Below are 21,107 nucleotides of genomic sequence, written 5' to 3' on the forward strand. Positions count from 1 at the left end.
AAAAAAAAAAAAAAAAAAAAATTGCACATTAAAAATAAATTTATGGTACTTTTAAACATTTTAAGAACCTGGCTCTTCTTATTTGATTGTTCCCCATGATATTTTACAAGGTACTATCATTTCTTAGAGGCAGTGTCATCCCTTCTGTTGCTTTAAGCAGGCGTTCTACCACACAGCTGTACTGTCCCCCAGCCCAGGAAAGCCATTCTGGTACCTTGGAAGACAGGTTTTCAGTGTTTCTTCTTCCTCTCGTTATCTTTACTTCCTCCGGGTTTATTCCACTGTATGTTCCAGTCTTTGATGTCTCGCTGACCCGTCTCATACTCCAGAAACAGGATGGTCTCTAACCATTCATACTTAGAAGAAGGGCTCCAACAGACTGCCTGGAATCCATGTGTGAGACTGTCAGCCGAAAGATCACCTTGTCACCAGCCGAGGAAGAGCCTGGCCAGGAGCTCTCTGGACTAGCGTAGCCCATAGCGCAACTGTTCTTCTCTCCTGCCCCTGGAGGTCCTGGTGGCTCAAGGGCTAGAGTCTCTCCAGCTCATTTTCTCTGGAAAGTAAACCTTTGTTCTCTTCTTAGGAAGCTGATGGAGGTGGGAAGCCAGCGTCCTGGCAGGCACGGTAGTATCTGATGATACCAAGTGAGGAGAGAAAGAGGACCCGCGTGGGGGTCCCGCTGAGCCTTGAGCCTCTCCAGATGAGTCTAGTCCTCACCTCATGCATATGTCTTGCAGCCCTCACTCGGGTCAGCCCTAGCCTGGCTTCGCCGACGGGCTGCAGTGGGTCAGCTCCTTTCCGGCAGTTCACGCTATGCCAGCCACATTCTGTGCTCATGCTCCTGTCAGGTAGGGCACTTCTGGTACAGGTAACAGAAACCTGGGCTACCCTGAGCTTAGGTGAAAAGGAAATTTCTTATCATACAAGACAGGAAGCCCAGAGGTGAAGGGTACGCACCCCAAAGACCACTCTCCCGCAGTCTTTTGGCTCCTCAGGAGCAAGATGGCTGGAGCTATTCCAGGTACCTCCAGATACAAGGTCCACATGAAGCTGGGGCCACTTTTGCTTACTTGTTTTTCTCTAAAACATTCTTTGTATTTCAGTGCAGTTTTAGGTTCACAGCAAGACTGAGGTGAAAATGCAGAGAGTTCCCGTGTGCTTCCGGCCCTCTTCACATAGCACCTCCACTATAAGTTTCTTCCACCAGAGCCTTGAGTCTCTGTCCAAGAGACTCCCCCCAACACACACACACACACACACACACACACACACACACACACACGTTCTTTGGTTTCTTATACCCTTTTTTTTTTATTTTTATTTATTTGTGTGTGTGTGTGTGTGTGTGTGTGTGTGACCAGCTCAGCCCACCAGGGGGTGGGGCTGGCTGGCATGTGGTGCTGGGGATTGAACCGCGGTCCCGGTGCTTTGCTAAGCTTGTTCTAAGTAGGTGCTTTAGACCACTGAGCCATCTCACCAGTCCTCTCATACCCTTTTCTAAGCTGGTCATTATTAGCCAAGACTGCAGGGATTCCTGTTAGCTTAGGGATAAGTGGGTGTTAGGAATTCATCACTGTAACTGCCGCCATTTCTCTGATGATCTCTTTGTTCTTTGGCACTAGCATCTCTGTTCACCCCATCCTTTTAGTAGGATGTGGGGAGGGAAAAGAGGTCATGTGGGTGATCCCCTGGCCCCACGTTACAGGAAGTTCTCCATGCTTCCAAGTTCGCTGTACCGTCATTCACTAAAGCCAAGCTGCGGAAGCAACCTGAGAGTCTGGTGATGAATGAGTGCATAAAAATATTTTGGTAGAGATTACACGGTGGGGTGTTATTAGGCCATTAAAAGAAAGGGAATCTGCCATTTTCAGCACCACGGATGGACCCTGCAGACATTATGTCAAGTAACATAGGTCAGAGAAGTGCGTGTTTTCACTTAAATGTGGAACCAAAAATAGTCAAACTCATAGAAACAGAGGATAGAAAATGAGTTGCCAGAGGCAGCGGGATGGAGAGCGAGATATTGGCCAATTGTCAGCTATGAGATGGCTACATTCTGGAGACCTAGTGTACAGCATGGTGACATTATGTAGTATGATTGAAAAATATGGTGACGCTTGGAATTTTTTTATGACAGTAAAAGACACTGCCATTAATTCCCCTCAAAAATACTCCCATTTGCCTTCCACACACTTATCCCATGGTTCTTGCCACTTTCTGAAGCTGTTCTGGAAGTCCTGTTTTGTGAGTGTCTACTTGTGTTGCCGTGGCTGCCTTATTTCCTGAATCCATTCAAAATGTTTCCCTTTAGGGAAAGTTTACGAGCCAGAAGTCACGTGCTGCGAGTCCAGTGAATAAAGCGAGTGAGGACACCATATTTTTACAAGCCTGCCATTCCATTGGGTGACACTCAGTGGCAGCATTCTCTGTTTTGTTTTTGTTTTTGTTTTTGTTTTTTTGGTACCAGGGATCAAACTCAGGACCTTGTGTTTGCCAGACAGGTGTTTATACCAATTCTCTGTGTTTTCTACATACCTCATAAAGATATTCACAAAAGAGGGCTTCCAGAACTTCTTCTGAAAGTGGCAAACACTAAAGGATAAGTGAGGGGCTGGTGAGATGGCTCAGTGGTCTAAAGCACCTACTTAGAACAAGCTTAGCAAAGCACAGGGACTGCGGTTCGATCCCCCAGCACCACAGGCCAGCCAGCCCCGCCCCCTGGTGGGCTGAGCTGGCCACACACACACATAAATAAAATAAATAAATTTTTTAAAAAATACATGGTACTAAAGGATAAGTGTATTTAAAGGGAAGTATATATGAACAAAAAAGAAAACAACTATAGGAAGTGATGGTTATGGTAACTAACTTGATTATAGTAATCATTTCACAAGATATATATATATACATATATACGTACATATGTGTATATATATATCGAATCATCACTTTGTGTACCTCAAAATTTGGTAACTTTATGCATTACATAAAACATATGTACCTCAATAAAGCTGGAAAGATAAACATACTCAAAAACACTTGATTTCTTCAGTAACTTTCTTACCTATATATATATTATTAACTCTCTTTCCTTTTTGCTTTTAACTTCTATTATGGAAATTTTCTCACATGCAGAACAGTAGAGAGACTAGTGTAATGAATGCCCATCTACCCTAGTGTTAAGTTGTTACATGAATATCTTGGAACATATTGCCTTGTCTGCATATTTTGGTGATATATTTTGATCTAAGTTGCAAGATATCATGGCATTTCACTTCCAAAGCTTCCAAAAGCATCTTTAAAAGGAAAGGTAAGGGGCCAGGGATGCAGCTCAGCAGCATGAGCGCCTACCTGGTAAGCTCAAGGTCCTGAGTTCAGTCCGTGGTACCACACACACGCGTGCACACACGCACACAGCAAAGGTAATTCACTGTACACGCGTGATGCTGACATCACACTTAACAAAATAAGCTCGATTTCATCCTGCAGGACAGGGTGGTCCTACCCTGATCGGGAGAGTCCAAGAAGAGCCAGTTAGAACATTTGAAAAGAACATAAATGTTCATCGTTAGCAGTTACTTAAATATGACATAGCCATGCTACATAGTAATGGAGATCATTTTTAAAAACTTTTTCCTAAAATAATATATACAGTGTGACCCAGGTTTTAGTTTAAAATGCATTTGCACAGCTGGAAGTGGTTTTGCACACGTGTGACCTTAGCGCCTCAGGAGTCTGGCATAGGAGGATCACAAGCTCAAGGCCAGCCACAAGTGTGCATGCTTGTGCATGCATGTATACACACACGTGCACACATATAGCATATGTATGTGCAGAAGATAGGAAGGGCACAAATCAAAACGCTAATAGCACTCTTGATCGCGAGTGTCAGGGCGTGATGCAGTTTTCTGTCGTCCTGTGTTTCAGCATCGTCTGAACTGGCCTACTATCTGCTCCTCAGTTGTAAGCAAGTGATAGAGTTTCCCTTACCAGCACAGAGGACTAGATATTCAGGGGGTGGGAAGTAGGGCTTTGAACTATCCACCCTGAGCATGCAGAATGATGAGGCCATCCTTTTTTTTAAATGTATTTAGTACAGGGTCTACTGGGTCTTACTACACAGATTGAACTCAGTGATCCTCCTGTTTTCAGCCTCTCAAGCACTAGGATTATAGGCGCGCCACCACGCGCAGTCCCAGTCACCATCTCAGCGCGCCCCGGGGGCGGGTCCAGCACTGCATGCATGGATCAAACCCCGGTCGCTGGCTTTAGTCCGCGGAGCTATCTGGCTGGCCCTGGCATTCTCTTTATAAGTGCACAAAGAGTCAATAGTAAATGATTATCCCAAGTGAATTTTTTATGGCACTGCAAAATTACTCATGGCCTTGTTCTTTGTTTTTGTGGCCAAATATATGTAACACAGAACATGCCATTTTAGCCACTCTCAATGTACAGTTTAATGACATTACGTCATTCACCATGGTAGAGGCCAGCTATACCACAACGGTCCCCACAACTTTCTCATTACCTCCATTTAGCCTCTGTGCCCATTTTAAACTAACTCCCTGCCCTTCTCTCTGTCCAGCTCACGATGACCTCTATCCTGTTAATATACATGGAATCCTAAAATATCTATCCTTCCTGTTTGTTTTCTTCATGTGGCATAATGTCTTCAAGGTTCATCCTTCGAAGGCAGGGAGGGAGTGTCAGCATTGCGTTCATTTAGGGGCTTCAATAATATTCCATCGCATCTGCACACTGTAATTTATCTACTCGTCTGTGGGAGACGTGTGGGTTATTTCCACCATGGTGGACTTTTTTTTTTTTTTTAAGTGACCATGCTTTTAGAATCTGCTTTACACTCAGGTATTTGAGACCTAAAAATATTTCAAGACAACACAAAGTCCAGGGAAAAAATAAGAGAGAATGACAAGTCACAAGTGCTCCCTCATGATACGAAGGAGCAGCTTTCAAAGCAAAACAGCAATTTTCTTTAAAAAAAAATTTTTTTTGAAGTTTGTTTCTGCCAAAATCTTTTTCTCCCTATCTTTGCCACCTCTCTATGATCAATCATCTGATGAAAGGGAAAAAGTAGAAAGAATACCGACTAGTCCTCTTCTAACTTTTCTACTAATACAGATGTGTTTGTTCCCATTTTTTGCTTGCTTTCAGGCCAGGGAGATAGCTCAGTAGACTAAACACCTGCCAGGGTCCTGAGTTCAATCTCTGGTACTACCAAAAAAAAAAAAAAAAGATGATTGGCTCGCTTTGTTCTTTAGTGCTTAGAAATACACAGTGCTACCTCCTATTGGTGTGACGGGGCTCTTTTATAACTATATTCATAATTGAGATGACATCTGTTAGATGACCTCAGTCTCAAGGAATTAAATCCATTCCTTCAGAGCTAGGGTTGTAGGCCCTGAAGGAATGAATTAGTGCCACAAGCACCTGCCCGGCAAGTGCAAGGTCCTGAGTTCGATTCCCAGTACGAAAAATAAATCCATTCATTCATTGAGAAAAATCTCCCTCCAACACCTATAATGAATTGACCAGGGCTTGTCAAAAATTCAGTTGAAACAGTTGTTCTCAGAACGTACTACTAAGCTACAGGTTCGATCCCTGGCATGCAGTGCTGGTCCCACCCCCAGGGCACACTGAGATGGGGACTAAGACTGGGCACGGTGGCACACACCTGTAGTCCCAGCACTTGGGAGGCTGAAAACAGGAGGATTACTACAAGTCTAATCTGTGTAGTGAGACCCTTTAGGCCTTGTACTAAATATATTTTTTTTAAAGTAAATAAACTGGAGGAAAGGACCAGTGGCCCATCATTGTACCACTAATGATACATTTTCTGAAGTTGTAGTTTAATAGCAAAGAAAGCATTCATATACTTGTTTCTTCATTATGGATATTTTATGACTGGGTTAAGGGGGCTGGCCTGGACACACTCTCAAAGGGAAGCAACTCCTGTATGTGGCAAGTACAAATTAACCTCCGTGCAAATGGGTGAGTCGTAACTGAATTTACAGAAGACAAGTTTTGGTGACGGTCCTCACTCATACACTACCTCTGCTGCAGACTCCTAACCCCACCATTGCTGGTCAGAGCTGATCACATGACCGCTGGGCCTTAATCCTTTCCATCTTACAAAGTTGCTCTCTTCCTGTCCGCCCTGACTTCGTGGTGGAGCTGATCAGGACACTCGCTGGGCGCCATGAAACTGGCTGGATCCTGTTCCTGTAGAAAAGTTGACTCCAGTGTTCTCCCCTCTTGCCTTTAGACCATCATCTGCAAACAGCATAAGCAGCAGCGCATCCTCGAATCACAGCGCCTATACTCCAGAGACCCCTCTTCCCCTAGTCGGAGGTGACCTTGCCAGCCGACTGTCCAGTGATGAAGGGGAGATGGACGGAGCCGACGAAGCTGAGAAGTTAGATTGTCAGTTCTCCACGCACCACCCCAGACCTCTCGCAGTAAGGCCTCCTCCTGTCCCTCCGCATCCTTTGTGAGCACTGGTGACTGTGGCAGAGATTCATAGCCACGAGGAAAGGGCACTGAGATAGCCTAACCAAAAGGCTTAGTGGGAGGTAGGATGCCTGCACCGGAAAAGCCCTTGACATCCAGAGGGAAAGGGAAGGGTTTCTGGCTGGCGATCACCCTTGACATACCCTGGTGTCTGCTGTGAGACTGCTGGAGAAAGGGTGTTTCTGTGCGTGCCCCCGGAAGCTGCCCCTCTGGCCTTGCCCATCCAAATGTGGAGCCCCTGGTGTCCTGAGATGACTGAGTTTCCACCTGCTCTGGATGGGGCTCTAGGTTTTACTGTATTTATCATGACCAAGTGGCACAGAATTAGAGACAGATTGAGGGAAAAGAATCTTGTGTCAGCATGATTGCTCATTAACAAAACAGGTACTCTCTGTCCCATTGCTTGGATGAGTCCACTTTGGTGGTTCAGAAGGTCATTGAACCCAGAGTGGGAAATCGCAGCATCCGCTGGAGGCTGGTTTACATTTGTCTGCCTCGTGCAGCCATTACAAAGCCAAATGCGGGCACCTGCAATAAGGGACCCCGTGTGTTTTACTCAGGGGCAGCCTGAACAGATCTTAGGGACTGTTGGGGAAATCAGTCCTTCATCAAGATGGAGTGAGTCTCCCTCCCTCCTCTTTTCTGTGGCGAGGCAAGGCCCACGCCCAGCGTGGCTAGCTGTGGCTCATCCACTGCCTGGGCCTTTGTCTCTTGGCCAGTACAGAAAGAGTCTAGGACAGTGTGTGGCAGGCCTTCACTTAGCTGTGGTAGGAAACTCAGTTCATCTGCACAGGTACGAAAGACTTTTCATTGTCTCACACAGCAAGAAGTCTAGAGGTGAGCGTTCCAAGCTTGCTTCATTGTCTTCGCAGTGTCCCAGGACAGAGGGACTGCCACCGCGGCCATTTCTGACTTTCACACAGGGTCTCAGTAAATCCACTACAGCTCCAGTGTCACAGCGTTACCTCCTGGCATTCCACAGAGAGTGGAAAGAGACACACAGGACAAGGGCCTTCCGAGATTCAGTATTCTTCTTAGTTAAATAAAAACCTATCCCTGGGAAGCCCCCAGTAGACATGTCCCTGGGCTCCCAGAACTGGGTCACATGCCCTCCCCTACATGGATCAGTGTTAGAGAAGGAAAGATTGCAGTGACACAGGATGGCCCGGCTGTGATTCTTTCCAAGGTTCTGGCAGGAGACACCTCCCCTCTTACTGATGGGCAGATAGCAGAAAAGAAGTCTGGTCCTTTTAGCAAAGAACTCTCCAGCCAGCCAAAAGTGCCCTGAAGGCATTCGAGGAGAAAAAAAAAAAAAAAAAAAAAAATCCTTTTAGCAAAGAAAAGACAGTGCGGGTGCAAGTACACACATCGGTGAGGCTGGTGGCCAGCAGGGTCTTCTCAGGTGGCCACCTGCAGCTCTGGCACGCACAGTATGCCAATGAAACAGGTGCCTTGCCAGCCACTATGCCCTGCATCTATGCACTGGATGCACAGGCAGCCGAGACCAAAAGGGGCCTCTGGCTCTCGAGTAGGAACGAGACACAGGCTCTACTAGAAGGCCAGACACCAAGACCTTTGTCCAGAGGGGATGAGCTGTGTTTAGGTACTGGCGCATTCGTGCACTCCTCGTGGTTTGCTGGTTTAAATGGAAAGTTGTGATCTGTTCTTTGTTTGTCCTCTCTCAGGGCCGACTGTCACACTCCATTATTCTTTGTAATGAGCGTTCATTCAGTATGTCCTTGCAGTTGAGATGAAGGAAGAAATGACATCTAGACCTGGGACAGATAGCTGGGAGCAGAGTCCCCATCAGACAATCCTCTTGCACATTTTCCAGCATGGTCAAAAAAAAAAAAAAAAAAAAAAATCTGATAGGAAGGTTGCAGGGAAGTGTTTCTCATCAGGTGTAATCAGTTGTAGGTTTCATCCGATTGGACTAGTGCCAGGATCTTAACGCAGAACCCCTCAAACGCAAACAAGACAGGACGAAGTGAAGGCCTTGCATTTCCTCCTGAGAACTGTCTCCGAGGCTGGTTCCAGGATGGGTCCGTGGAGCGGGTGCCAACCCAGTGCTGCGTTGGGATGGAGGCCAGGGGGCGGCTGGGAGCCCAAGGAAGAGAAGCTGGGTTGGAGTTACAGTCATTTTCAGGCTCACCTGTGCTCCAGACCAGTCACATGTCACCCTCAGAGGCCGCCGTTTGCATTTTTGTCTCCTGGCATGCAGGTTGTCCTAACGTCATAATCAGATGGTATTTATTAGGCTTGTGAATGCCCGCATTTCAGCTACGTGTTTTAAATGCAGTGGTTTGCTTTAAACATTTTTGTGGGACCTCGTCTCACTAATCCATTCTTCATCCCAAATCTCTGTGATTCTCATGCTGAAGTGAAAAAGAACAAGGTCCCCGCTCTTTATCCACTGGTAGTCAGCAGGTACATGGACCATAGTCCGGGGACATCGAGCAGCCACACAGTGATGCCAAGGTCAAGTGCAACTGAGAGTAGCAGGGATGAGGTGTGTCCATGATGGCCTGTAACACTGCTAAGGGGTGAAGCTGAGGCCAACCTGAGAAGGGGAAGCATGACGTGGCTCTGTGATGTCAGATAGGAAGGTGTGGCCAGGAGCCCAGAACCAGCAGCGCCCATGTGCCGAGTTGCTCAGGAAGACGTGATGGGGGCTGAAAAATCCAGGCTGCTGCTGCTTTGCTGTTTCTTTGCTTTTCCTTCTGAACTGGCTCAGCCCCAGGAGGAAGGGTGCAGCCCTCTGAGCCACAGAAGAACAGCTATTGTCAGCCCTCACGTGAGGTGCCGCAGGCCCCAGACACAGCACACAAAACATTTTTGGCTTTGGTACTGTTTGCTTCTTTATTTTGAGTCAAATGGTACCCCTGTGTGTTTTTATGCAAATGTTATTTTTCTCTGCGTGGTTTATATTAGCTTATTAACCTGTAATCAAAATTAAAATGGTTTTTCTTTTTCCCTTCATAGTTTTGCTCATTCGGAAGTCGCCTCATGGGACGAGGGTACTATGTGTTTGACAGAAGATGGGATCGTTTTCGATTCGCACTAAACTCCATGGTAGAAAAACACTTGAATTCGCAGATGTGGAAGTAAGTAAGCGCCTTCTGAGCAATATAAGATCAGCGTTGCCCCTCAAATTACCTGAACCCTAGCTTTCTAAATGATTGTCAGCAGCTGGCTTTGCGTAGAGCAAAATGACCCCAAAATCAGTATTCCTGTTAAATGTCAACCCTTAACGGTTTGCCTGAAGAGTTTTAGAAACATCCGTAAGGTATGCCACGTGCTTTACCTTCTCAGAGATCATTTTGAGCTGGTAATCTAAACTGGATGAAAAGGATGTTAGAAGAGATCTTGTTTATTTAATAGCATGTGGGGTCTTTTTATTATTACTCAGAGCGTCTAAGGATGATAAGAATATGATACTGTTGATGCTACAAAGGCAATGCTAAATGTTTCATAATGGCTAGAGACCAAGCACTAGTTGCTTGCTGCCCTATGGAAAATATGTGCACACAATGCTGTCAAGTGGGTTAAGTTTGTCTTTGGCCCTTCCCACCTCCCTAGGGTGCCCGCCTCACCTCTCCTGTCCTCCTTTCTGCCCTGAACTGCAGCTTGCATTTCACTTCTCTAAGGACCCTCTATTCTCCTATACTTCCTAGTGTGTTTACACTTTCCTAGTGGGTTCCCAAGAAAAGAAAGAAGCCTTCCCTTGGGAGAATGCTCTTGGGAAGGAGTAAAAGGCCCAGGCCACCTCGAGCCACAAGGGACTACACTTTGGCCATTTGGTAATGGAAGCCCAACTGCTGGGTGTCCCGCCTATCACTCCTACAAAGGGAAGAATCTCCAGAGGTCCCAGCAGAAGAAGCCAACCCCCACCCCTCACCCCCACCCTAGGAAGGCTGAGAGAAGCCAACCCCCACCACCAACCCAGGAAGGCCAGGAAAGGAAGAAAGTCCCTTGAAAAGCAGGAAGGAAGAGGAGCCAGAACTCCTAGCGGTCCCCTCCTCCCTGGCAGGCAGCTGTAGCTCCCCAGCCTTTACACATGACTGCCTAGTCATGCCCCATGGGTCTGGCCCTGCCCTCATGGGGCACTTAGGACTCTAAGTCAGCCATTCATAACAGGCAGGAAAGGGCCACAGAGAAGCTTGTGGTTTCTTCCTACGGGGGCCAGGTCTACCACGGCTGCTGCCCCCCAGGTGGCAGCCAGCCCTCTGCCCACCAGTGTTGTGGGAATGTGAATCCCGGACACGTGGAAGGAATGTGTTGATCTGTATTTCTTCGCTCCCTGCTGTGTGTCAGTTCAAGCTCCATATTCCTTTCCTCCTCAGGCACAGAAGCCCGAGCCACCGGGCATCAGGTCCCTCCCCCCTGTTCAGGACTTGCCTAACCAATCTGCTGTCACTGAGCAACATTGGGGCTGCCTGGGTGTCAACTCTGGAGAGCGTTGCACCCCGCTGCCCTCTCAGCCTCGCTGCCCAAACCCCAGGCCCTGACGGGCCCGAACCTGGAGGGATGGCAGCCGATGGGGGCGTGGAAGACATTAGGAAGAAAAAGAACGGCCAAGACTCTTTTTTCTTTAACAAGCATTTAACTCTGCATCAGGAGCTGCCAGCACAGTATTCTCTTTCAGCCAGGTCAGCATCTAGATCTCCACACCAGCTGGCGGGGGAGGATGGGCACTGTCAGGAACTGATTGGCATCTGTGGGCTTTTGCACGGGACTTCCCTAGGCAGCGCACATGCCCAGCAGAGCTGCAGCCTGCTGCCCTTTGGCACCTGGAGAGCAAGCACAGAAACTGTTCAGCACAGCGGGCAGGGCCTCCCGGGGATGGCCCCTCACTTCTCCTCTCCCCTGCCCCGACTCTCTCCTGCCCGAGATGCCCACTGAGAATTAGTGGAGAGAGGAAAGGCAAGGACAGAGAGTATTCTAAAAATTGTACCCATCCCTGAGTGAGGGCCAGGTAAGACGAGGCCTTCAGCTCCGCTGGTTGGCACAAGTTGAAGCGTGAATTGATGCAGTTGAGTGGGAAAAACCTAAATTGGGACGTTCAGAGTGGGTCGCATTCAGGGTCATCGAGTGGGTCCTCCCCATATGACCCATCTGGTCTCCTTAGAGACCTTTCATTACAAGTAAGAGTCAAAGAGCAGTCAGGCCCAGGTTGCTGTTGTTTGATCCCCAGATCCTCTAGCCTTACAAGTAACAGTCAGATCTCGCCACCATGTGTTTCTACCTCTCCTTAGCTGGGGAGGAAGGGAGAGGCGAGGGAAGGTTGCTGGGTGCCTCTCATAAAGGCAGCAAGAAAGTTTACTAGTGCCCCCTGCTCCTAGAAGTGTCCCCCAGCCCGCTTAGGAAGGGGCTGTCCAGTGCCAGACAGCCCTGAGGATGGGTGCAGACCTCTCCGGGCTGATGCTATGGGAGTCCGTGCCCACTGTGCATAGTCCCTGACAATATGGTTTTGTTGCTACTCAGAGTTCACCCGCTCACCGCATCCCCCCCCCCCACCCATTCATCTGTCCATTTCTTTGTTCATTCATCGAGGAAAGGGCTTCGGAGCTCCTCAGTTATGGTGATGGGCTTTTGCGTTCTGCAGACTGGAGAGCAAGTCAGTTCTCACAGTCAGCATGGCCACCGTGGGTGTGGCCACATTGTTCTCTTAGATTTGATCTCCTCAGGCCAACAGTTTCTGGGACACTGTGCTTCTGTGTTCAAGGATTCCTCTGGGTTCCACCCTGAAGGTGGAGGTCACAGGTTCCCCTGCTTTTAGGCAGAGGAGGGGTTGTTCAGAGGGAGGCAGAGGAGGAGAGAGAGCCTCTGTCCCATAACAGGGCCCAAGCCCCAGGCCCACCTGCCATCACATGCCACTTTTAGAGAAAGAAAGCCAGTTCCTAGCCACTGGTGAGCCCGTGCAAGCCAGCTGCCAGGGGACGCAGAGGGGAGCCATGTGAGCCACAGGAAAGAACCAGCTCGAGCACACTCAGCCCCTGAGCTCAGCGGGAGCTGGGGGTGATCCCACCCACTGTTGCTGTGCCTCTCCTGGTCCCCGGAGCAGCGGCAGACTCAACCTAGGCCAGAGATTATAAGTGGGAGCCGTTCCCTGCACAGGTCAACAGACAGTCTGGAGAGAGGCCCAGAGACCCACCCCTGCCTGGTGCCAGCCTGAGCCCTAGGGACTCGCTCAAAGGCATCACCCTTGCCCCCAGCTCCAGGAAGACCAAAGAGGAAAACAGTGGCTTCCCCATCTTCCCCGTGGCTGTATTGCTCCCCTTCCTCAATTGCTGCCTTGCATTCCAAACAATTCCTGTCCCCTGCTCTGGATGCATGAGGGGCCCTGCAAACTGACCTGCTCTAAAGGCACAGAAAGACCTGTTGACAGGCAGCTCCATGATGATCCCTCTGAGTGAGAGCTGAAGTAGGCTGGGCTGTAAACAGTCTTGGGCACAGGCAACTCTGAGTCGTTTCCCAAGCCTCTGGCCCTCCATGACCACCAGGAGCCAGTGGCCACAAGGTAGCATGGAAAGGTCTGTCCCTGGAATAACCAGAGACAGACATCCAAGACAGGAGGATGCTGGCTGTGGAGAAAGGCCCATTTCCAGGGTGTTCCAGCCAAGCACAGGACAGGGGACAGGGGATGGGGGACGGGAATGAAGCCACAGTGGGCAGAGAGGGAAGCTCTGGCCCACAAACCCTAGGTGGCTGAGCTCTGTCCTGTTTCCTACTAAAAGCCAGAACCTAAGGGTGAAATGACCACTGCCCATAAAACCACCTTCACCACTGCCAAACAACCGATACCAGACAGGGTGGGCAGGCCACTGAGAGGTACGTAGACTGAAGGAAGTCTGTCATTCGTGAGCCCCTAGCCACACGTGGAGAACAGGTCTGAAAACCTGCAAACAGCGGCTGGCGTTGCAGGGCGCAGCGTGAGGAAGGGCCATCTTCAGACCCTCCATTCCCCAGCCTCCATCCTCCATAGTCTGGTCCCACCGGGTGTCCTGTCACCCCGATGCTCACACGTCATCGAGCCTCCCAGGCAGCACCAACTCGATGTCTCACTGTTTCTCTCTGGCTCTTCTCTCGTGTTTAGGAAGATCCCTCCTGCGGCAGATAGCCCCCTGCCCTCGCCAGCAGCCCGCCTCTCCACCCCCGTGCCAGCATCCGTCTTGCAGCCTTTCAGCAACCCCAGTGCTGTGTATCTTCCTTCAGCTCCCATCAGCTCGAGACTCACCTCTTCTTACATAATGACATCTGCCATGCTCTCAGACGCAGCTTTTGTGGCATCGTCGGACCCACGCGTCCTCATGTCCCACACCACAGCTTTCCCCCATGTGGCCGCAACCCTCAGCATCATGGACTCAACCTTCAAGGCCCCATCTGCCGTCTCCCCGATACCAGCCGTCATCCCTTCCCCATCCCACAAGCCATCCAAAACCAAAACCAGCAAATCCTCAAAAGTCAAAGATCTATCCGCCCGTAGCGACGAGTCTCCAAGTAACAAAAAGAGGAAGCCACAGCCTTCGACTTCCTCCTCCTCCTCCTCCTCCTCCTCTTCCTCCTCCTCTTCCTCCTCCTCCTTGTCCCTGCAGACCTCCCTCTCGTCTCCACTGTCAGGGCCCCACAAAAAGAACTGTGTTTTGAATGCCAGTTCCGCCCTGAACTCCTATCAGGCAGCACCCCCCTATAACAGTCTGTCCGTGCACAGCTCCAACAATGGGGTGAGCCCACTCAGTGCCAAGCTGGACCCCTCAGGACGGACCTCGCTGCCCGGCGGCCCCGCGGACATAGCGAGACAGGTGGGCGCGGTGGGCGGCAGCAGTGACTCCTGTCCCCTCTCTGTGCCCTCCCTCTCGCTCCACGCGGGGGACCTCTCTCTGGCCTCACACAATGCTGTGTCTTCTCTGCCCCTCTCTTTTGACAAATCAGAAGGAAAAAAGCGTAAGAACTCGAGTGCTAGTAGCAAAGCCTGTAAAATCACTAAAATGCCTGGTATGAATAGCGTTCACAAAAAGAACCCGCCCAGCCTTCTTGCACCGGTGCCCGATCCCGTTAACAGCACCTCCTCTCGGCAGGTAAGGGACCACCTGGCACTGCCTTCATCGGCTTTGGGGGGTACGGGGAGCTGGGCAGCACCCCTGCTTGGCCAGGTGGCTCAGACAGGTGGCGCAGGTGTGGCTCCTTTTCTCGCGTCCTGCATAGACCACGTGCGCCATGCATTCTGAAAGCAGTTTACTTAATACGGGCTGTGCGCGAGGCACTGTGCTAAGCACTTGCAGCAATCTTCTCGTGTATAACTCACTTCCCACACCGTGTAGCTGGTACTGTTGTCATCACCATTTCACAGATGGATAAACTGAGGCCCGCAGAGATTCTGGCTTCCCTCCCCCACTCCTGTTTTATATCCTGAGGTTCAGAGGACAATTTCATTAAAGAGTTCTGTTGCTAAGAAGTTTGATCTGATCTGTTGAAAGCCCCTCAGGAGAGCCCAGGCCCCAGGCAGTTTAAATGACGGCCAGGGTCCACCTGGGGAACAAGGGGCAGCCTGTGTGTGCGCCTGCCTCCTGCCTGGATGACCGGTCTTCTTGCTTCTCCAGGCTGCCTGGACCCCCACCTCCTCCTAGTAGAACTGTCCTCTTAATGTAAACCTGTAGCCCCTGCCTAGGGGCAGAGCAGCACCCTGCCATGCACGGTACAGCAGGAATGTGTGTTGTACAGAAGCAGGAACAGGTGGATGGCCCAGAAAGAAACTTGTCCTGGGCTGTGATCCCGCCCTTAAACCCTTCTGTCTCCGAAGCATGGGGAAACAGCTTAGGAAAGGCCACTCCCAGCCCAGCCTACCCAGCTGTGAGTAGAAGGCACAGCCGAGGCCTGCCTGGGGCCTGCTGGTTACCACCACGGAGATGGCCAAGCCCTAAGGCCAGCCCTGAGTCCGGAGGAGGGTGCTGGAGAGATGGGAGGCAGCTGTTCCAAGGTGCTTTCATGTTTTATGTTACTGCCTGTGAGACTTGTTAAAGCCCCATGAAGAACGCTTCCTGGGGGACCCCCAAATCAGACACACGCAGGCAACAGCAGGTGTGGAATCCAAGGGCCAGAGAGCTGCAGGAGGCAAGACCTGGACCTCCTGCAGGTGCCTGGCTCTACCTGACTCCTCCTCAGGTCCAGGGGTTGGGGGTGCCAGGCACAGGGTCCTCCCTGGAAATGGCTGCCAGTGTGTGTCACCTCTGGTCTTGGGCTAGAGAGCATGGCCACGGCTGCTCAGCTTGCAGTGCGTACCCTGTTGAGCATCAGGGGTCTCGTGAAAGTGCAGGGGTGGCATGGCAGGCCAGTGGAGCCCAGGAGTCCCGAGGTCCCACGGGCGCACGGGCAGGGCTTCAGCTTCTGCAGTGCACCTGGAATAGCCAAGCCACGGTGTCCCACTCATTTCAGACAAACGTTCCAACCATGGGGAACCTGTGATAGACTCTTCCAGCTCTTCAGATATTAACTCAGTAATTAGCTGTGCATGCCCCCATTTTACTGATGTGCCAACCAAGGCACAGGAAGGTAAGCTTGGTACCCAGAATCACACAGCAAGTTAATAGTAGGGCTGGGATTTCAACTGGGCCTTCTGGCTCTGAAGTCTGGGCCCTTGGCCTCCCGTGAGAACGTAGCCTGCAGGAGCATGGGAAACGCTCAGACACCTCAACAGACCTACTGAAACCAGGTTCAAAGGAGCAGAGACGCCGCCGTGAGAGCGTGCATGTCAGAGGGAATTTGAAAAACCAAAATCAGTGCACTTAACCGCTGCTGCCAGGGGCCTGGTCCACACTGGTTCCTGCCTGGGGACACATGTTGGCTGCAGGTTTGTCAGCAGGCCCAAGAAGAAAAGCCTGTGTCTCTGTCCAGGGCCGCTGCCATTGGTTTTCATGTGCCTGGGAAGGCAAAGGAGTTTGCTTTGCTTCTGTTAAGGGCTGGGAAAAGAGACAACTTGAGGTCGCATATGCTTGTATCTGATAGCATCTGTGGAAGGCTAGTGTTTGCCACCACAGCGTGAAGCTGATGGGGAAACCAGACCGAGAGAAGGGCCAAGGGCGAGTGCCTTTCTGTAGGCAGTGAAGGTGGGGGAGGTGCGGACAGGCCAAAGGCCAATGCTGGCTTTGCAGATGAGCAGATGAGCACGGAACAAGAGGCAGCTCCCTGAGAACCCCAGGCAGGGCCCCTCATACCCCCAGGCTGCCAGAACCTCATTTTTCACGAGGGCCCTCTCACCTGGCTTCCTGTGCTGTGGAGCCGGCTCAGATATGTGTGGTGGCTCTGGGGCATCTGAGCCCAGAACAAGATGGGCCCAGTGGTACTGTCAGAGCCCGCCGTGCTGGGGGGCTGCTTGACCACAGGTAGGCAGGCTGGGCCCCTGCAGAGCTCTGCGTTGGAGCCGAGAGAGCTTCCGTAAGGCCTCCACCCTGAGACACAGTCTCAGGCCATCAAGGGACCTTGGATGCCCTGTCACTGTCTCAGTTCCAGTCAGTGTGAGAGACACAGCTTGCAGAGCAGCGCTGTCCTCCCAGTGACATGTGGTGTCTGTCTGTCTGGTCTCCCCTGCACCACCTCAGGGGTCTGAGCAGGCTTCACTGGTGTCTTTCAGGTTGGGAAAAATAGCAGCCTAGCTTTGTCACAATCCAGTCCTGCAAGCATCCCCAGCCCAGGACACAGCCGACAGGTAAGTCACTGGAGACAAAACCCAGAGTCCGCATCACGGTGGGAAGAACGGGCTCCAGGTGAAAAGCACATTTGGATCTCCCCTCCACTCGGAGAACCGCTACCTGGCTTCCGCGCCTGGCCCTTCTCGTCACTAGCTGTGCATCCCAGAGCAAGTTACTTCTCTGTGCTTCCATTTCCTTTTCTAAAAAGTGAAGATCTTACTGGCCTTCACCTCAGGGCTTCTGTGAATAAATAACTTATTCACAGAGTGTTTGGAAAACTCCTGGCATGCAGCAAATCGACAAATGCTGGCTATTGTTATCAGCATCATCATCATTCTTCCCAGCTGTCTGACCTCAGGCAGATTAGTTCTGTGGGTCTCAGTGTTGGCCTCTGTTAAATGGTCCATTGATGCCTACCTCCTAAGGGCACTGTGGAACCTGAACCGCATGCTGCTGATTAAAGGGCCGAACCCCCAAAGGTGTGACAGTGGAGGCTGTGTAAGCCTCAGAGAGATGAAGAGCCTTGGGGGGGGGGGGGAGGTGAGAGTCTGGGGAGCCAGGGAAGGCACTGGGGAAGCTGTGCGCCACTCCCTCCCCCTCAACGTGACTGTGAACAGCTGCGTAGCTATGTTGTTGGGTTGTCTGAGACACACAGTACTGATTGTAGAGAGCAAACAACAAAAGTGTTTGTCTGTATTTTGCCCTTCAGAGTTTCCCCACAAACTCTGGGTAGTATTCCGGGGAAGACTGTAGACAGACTGTCTGGGGCATCCCGGGCACAGGGGCCTCCCCTTTTGTGAGCAGCTGTGGCTCTGTCTGAGCACTTGTGTCCATGTGCTGATCTGGAGGGGCTGTGACCCCAGGGCCTCGCAGAGGTTGCTGGGTGGCTGAGTGTGTCTGCCCTCACCTAGCAAGGAAGCAAGTGAGCCAGAGAGCCCATCCAGAGCTTCAGCTTGCGCTGCAAGAGCCACACAGACCCCAGCAGGCCAGCCTTGACACATGCATAATAATACAGCAGAGACCCCCAGTTGAGCCCTTGCTGCAGGCAGTGTGGGAAGCGCTTTGCGTGCATTACAGACACGGAATATGTGTGCGTACAAACTGGTAGCAACCTGGATCATACTTGGGTGATACAGGAGGGCCAGGTGTGATGGTGCACATCTGTAATCCTAGGACTCAGGAGGCTACAGCAAGACAGGAGTTTAAGGCCAGCCTGAATTACATAGTAAGACCCTGTCTTTAAAAATTATTAATATAGGGGCCGGGGAGATGGCTCAGTGGAATAAGCGCTTCCCTGGCAAGCACAAGGGTCTGAGTTCAATTCCCGGTTCCGCAAAAAAAAGAAAAAAAATTATTAATATATAGATGAGGAGTGCTGTACTAAGAAGCTATGTAACTTGAACCCCAAATCCCATACTATGGGTTATGTTGGATATGTTCTGTTACAGGATAGGTCATGTAGGGAAAAGGAAACCACTGGAGGCAAAAAGTGACTACTCCAGTTATGCCAGAGCCCGCTTCTGGAGGGGGAGTCCATGAATACCTGTGGCTTCTGCCCACAAGTGTCCCTCCCACCGTGGGACCGGCGTGGCCGCTGGCATGGAGACCTTCACAGTGTATCCAGCCCTTAGTGCCTGTCCCAGTGAGTGGGCCCTGGCCACATGTGCTGGAACTGGGGTGTTATCTTTCCTGCTGTGGATGAGAAAATTGAGCCTCTGTCCCTAAGTTCTCACTGGTCCTCCCAAATGCATGGCTTTGAAAACGTTTCTCTTTTCTTTCCTAGAAGAACACAAACAGAATGGGCAGGATAAGGACTCTTCCATAACGAGACTATGAAGCCACTTCTAGACCAGTTCCTTGGTCAGGACCCACCCCAGGCGGCAGCAGGAACAGGAGCAGGGGGAGTGGCGGATGGGGAGTCTGTTTCCTGGGCCCTGCCTGGCCTCTGGCCTTTCTTCTTCTTTTTTCTTAATTGACCAATGTTTAGTTTCAAAGAAAAAGAAAAAAGAACATGAACTTGAGAATTACAGAAAACAATACCAGTGTTTTTCTTTTTCTTATTCTTTTTTTTTTTTTCATTTGCCATGTTTGTACATTCTTCCAAATGTGGGGTCCCCCGCCCCAGCTCCTGATGCTACTACTGCACCATCGTCTTGCTCAGGCCCTGAGGGTGGAGGCCACAGAATGACAGTTCCAGGTTGACACTGTCTGAAGCTCTTGAACTTCAGCGTGTGCAAAGCTCTTTTCCTTCCTTGTCTTCTCCTGCCCTTCTCTTCCATCGTCCACCTGCCATCAGTGCCCCCACCCCCCACCAGCCACCCAAGGTTGCTCCTGTCCCCAGCTCCTCCGGAGGAGAGTGGATGGTGAGGTGTGCTCAGTAGCCTTTGGTAGCGCCCTCAACTGGAGCCAATACTAACAGCCAATGCCATTTAATGATGTGATTTGCCCAACACCGCTGACCGCTGTGCGTGGGGCAGGAACACAGCCATGTGGAAGGGTAGCCAGAAGCAGAGCGTGGAGGCCAAAATCCCTTAAAAGATGATGGGAACCAGGTGGCTGTGATGGCCTGCACTTGCTTGGAGTCCACTCTGTGAAGGCCCTTTGAGGCACAGTGAGTGTTATATAGATTCCCAGAGTGGGGTGGGCCAGAGCTAGAGGCGTCCCAGGGAAAAGGTGAGGAGGAGCCCTGGTGATCATAGCTGCCCCTGGGGAAAGCCTCTAGGTAGACTGGGTGTCGAGCCCCTGGTGAGAATAAATACTAGCATCGCTGCACACCACAGAGGAGTTTGCTGTTGGCCTTCAGATGGCCAACACAGAGACGCCCAGGCCCCAGTCAAGGGGTGAGGACAGGCCTCATGAAGAAGATCCACCTGAAGAACTGAACAACAGCCCCAGAGTGCTGCTTCTGTAAAGTGATTCACACTAGAGCTTCGAAAGATCAGCACGTAGCTCTGGTGGGAATCCAGTTGGGAACGGAGCTCGCCGTGTGCCGCAGGTGACAGAACAGATGGCAGAGGTACCATGAGGGTCTGCTCCATCCTGAACCAAGACATGAATGCACCTTTTACAGCTGGGCAACCCCCCCATCCCCACCCTGAGGTTCCTTTACTTTCCTGACCCCGCAACCCAAAGATCAGACTACTGTTGTGTTTCACGTGCTTGGGATCTGCAAAGATGGGAGGCAAATGGAGCAATCTGAATCAATGGAATTGCACTGACAGTGTTTCTCATAGGATTACTAAAAATTTTTAATATAAAAAGATTTTTTTAAAAATCAGGAGTTGATATTAAGTACCAGGACATTAGTTCAGATGATTTCATTTTTTATTTCTACAGTGTTAAAAGTGCACTTATATGCTGGTTTATTTAAGTCTTGGGAAAAAAAAAGAAGAGACTGCAAATTAAAGGGATGATTGTTACTTTTTGTTTGTTTGCTTGTTTTTTAAAAGGTTAAGGCAGATTTTAAGACTTACAAATGTTTAAGAAATTATAAACAAGGTTAGACCCTTTGGAAAAAAAAGTTCAGAAGATATTCTTAAAGAAAATTTTTATAGTGTTAATTTTGTAATAATTTATGTTTTACTATATTACAGAGCTAACTGACCAGAATAGTTTCAGAAACAATATGAAACTTAGGAAAGTTTAAGCAATGTTTATATTTTTAAAATGTTCTTTGAATTATGTTTTTATTGTACATTTCTTCAGAGTGAAAAGTGTGTACATATCTTTGTTATTTTTGCACAATTTTTGTCTTGTTCGGTTTTAGAAGTCTATTGTTTTTTATAATTTATTTTGAGTTGTAAAACTTGCAGGAGTAAAAACAAAAACAAAAAAATCTCAGCAACAAAATAACCCTCTGACTTACAAACTCTTAAACTCGGAGAGGGAAAACAA

General features: G+C 50.0%; 1 protein-coding gene across 15 annotated transcripts in view; it reads left to right on the forward strand.

Moving 5' to 3' along the window:
• Atxn7l1 (ataxin 7 like 1) overlaps positions 1-19,214 on the forward strand; it is a 238,490-nt gene extending 219,276 nt beyond the window's left edge. For 10 of the 15 annotated variants that reach the window (XM_023719468.1, XM_023719471.1, XM_023719477.1 and 7 more), the window contains 4 exons: positions 6,284-6,476; positions 9,511-9,632; positions 10,872-11,177; positions 13,625-14,969. In XM_023719468.1, coding sequence (XP_023575236.1) covers positions 6,284-6,476; positions 9,511-9,632; positions 10,872-11,177; positions 13,625-14,756 — 1,753 coding nt within the window. In that variant the 3' untranslated portion in view covers positions 14,757-14,969. Of the gene's footprint in view, positions 1-6,283; positions 6,477-9,510; positions 9,633-10,871; positions 11,178-13,624; positions 14,970-17,155; positions 17,231-18,996 lie in introns of those variants that run through there. The other 5 variants (XM_023719469.1, XM_023719470.1, XM_004634992.2 and 2 more) reach the window with 5 other exon arrangements.
• Positions 19,215-21,107: the final 1,893 nt, after the last annotated feature.

This window comes from Octodon degus, unplaced genomic scaffold (genome assembly GCF_000260255.1).
Source record: "Octodon degus isolate 3935 unplaced genomic scaffold, OctDeg1.0 scaffold00068, whole genome shotgun sequence".
Lineage (NCBI taxonomy): Eukaryota > Metazoa > Chordata > Mammalia > Rodentia > Octodontidae > Octodon > Octodon degus.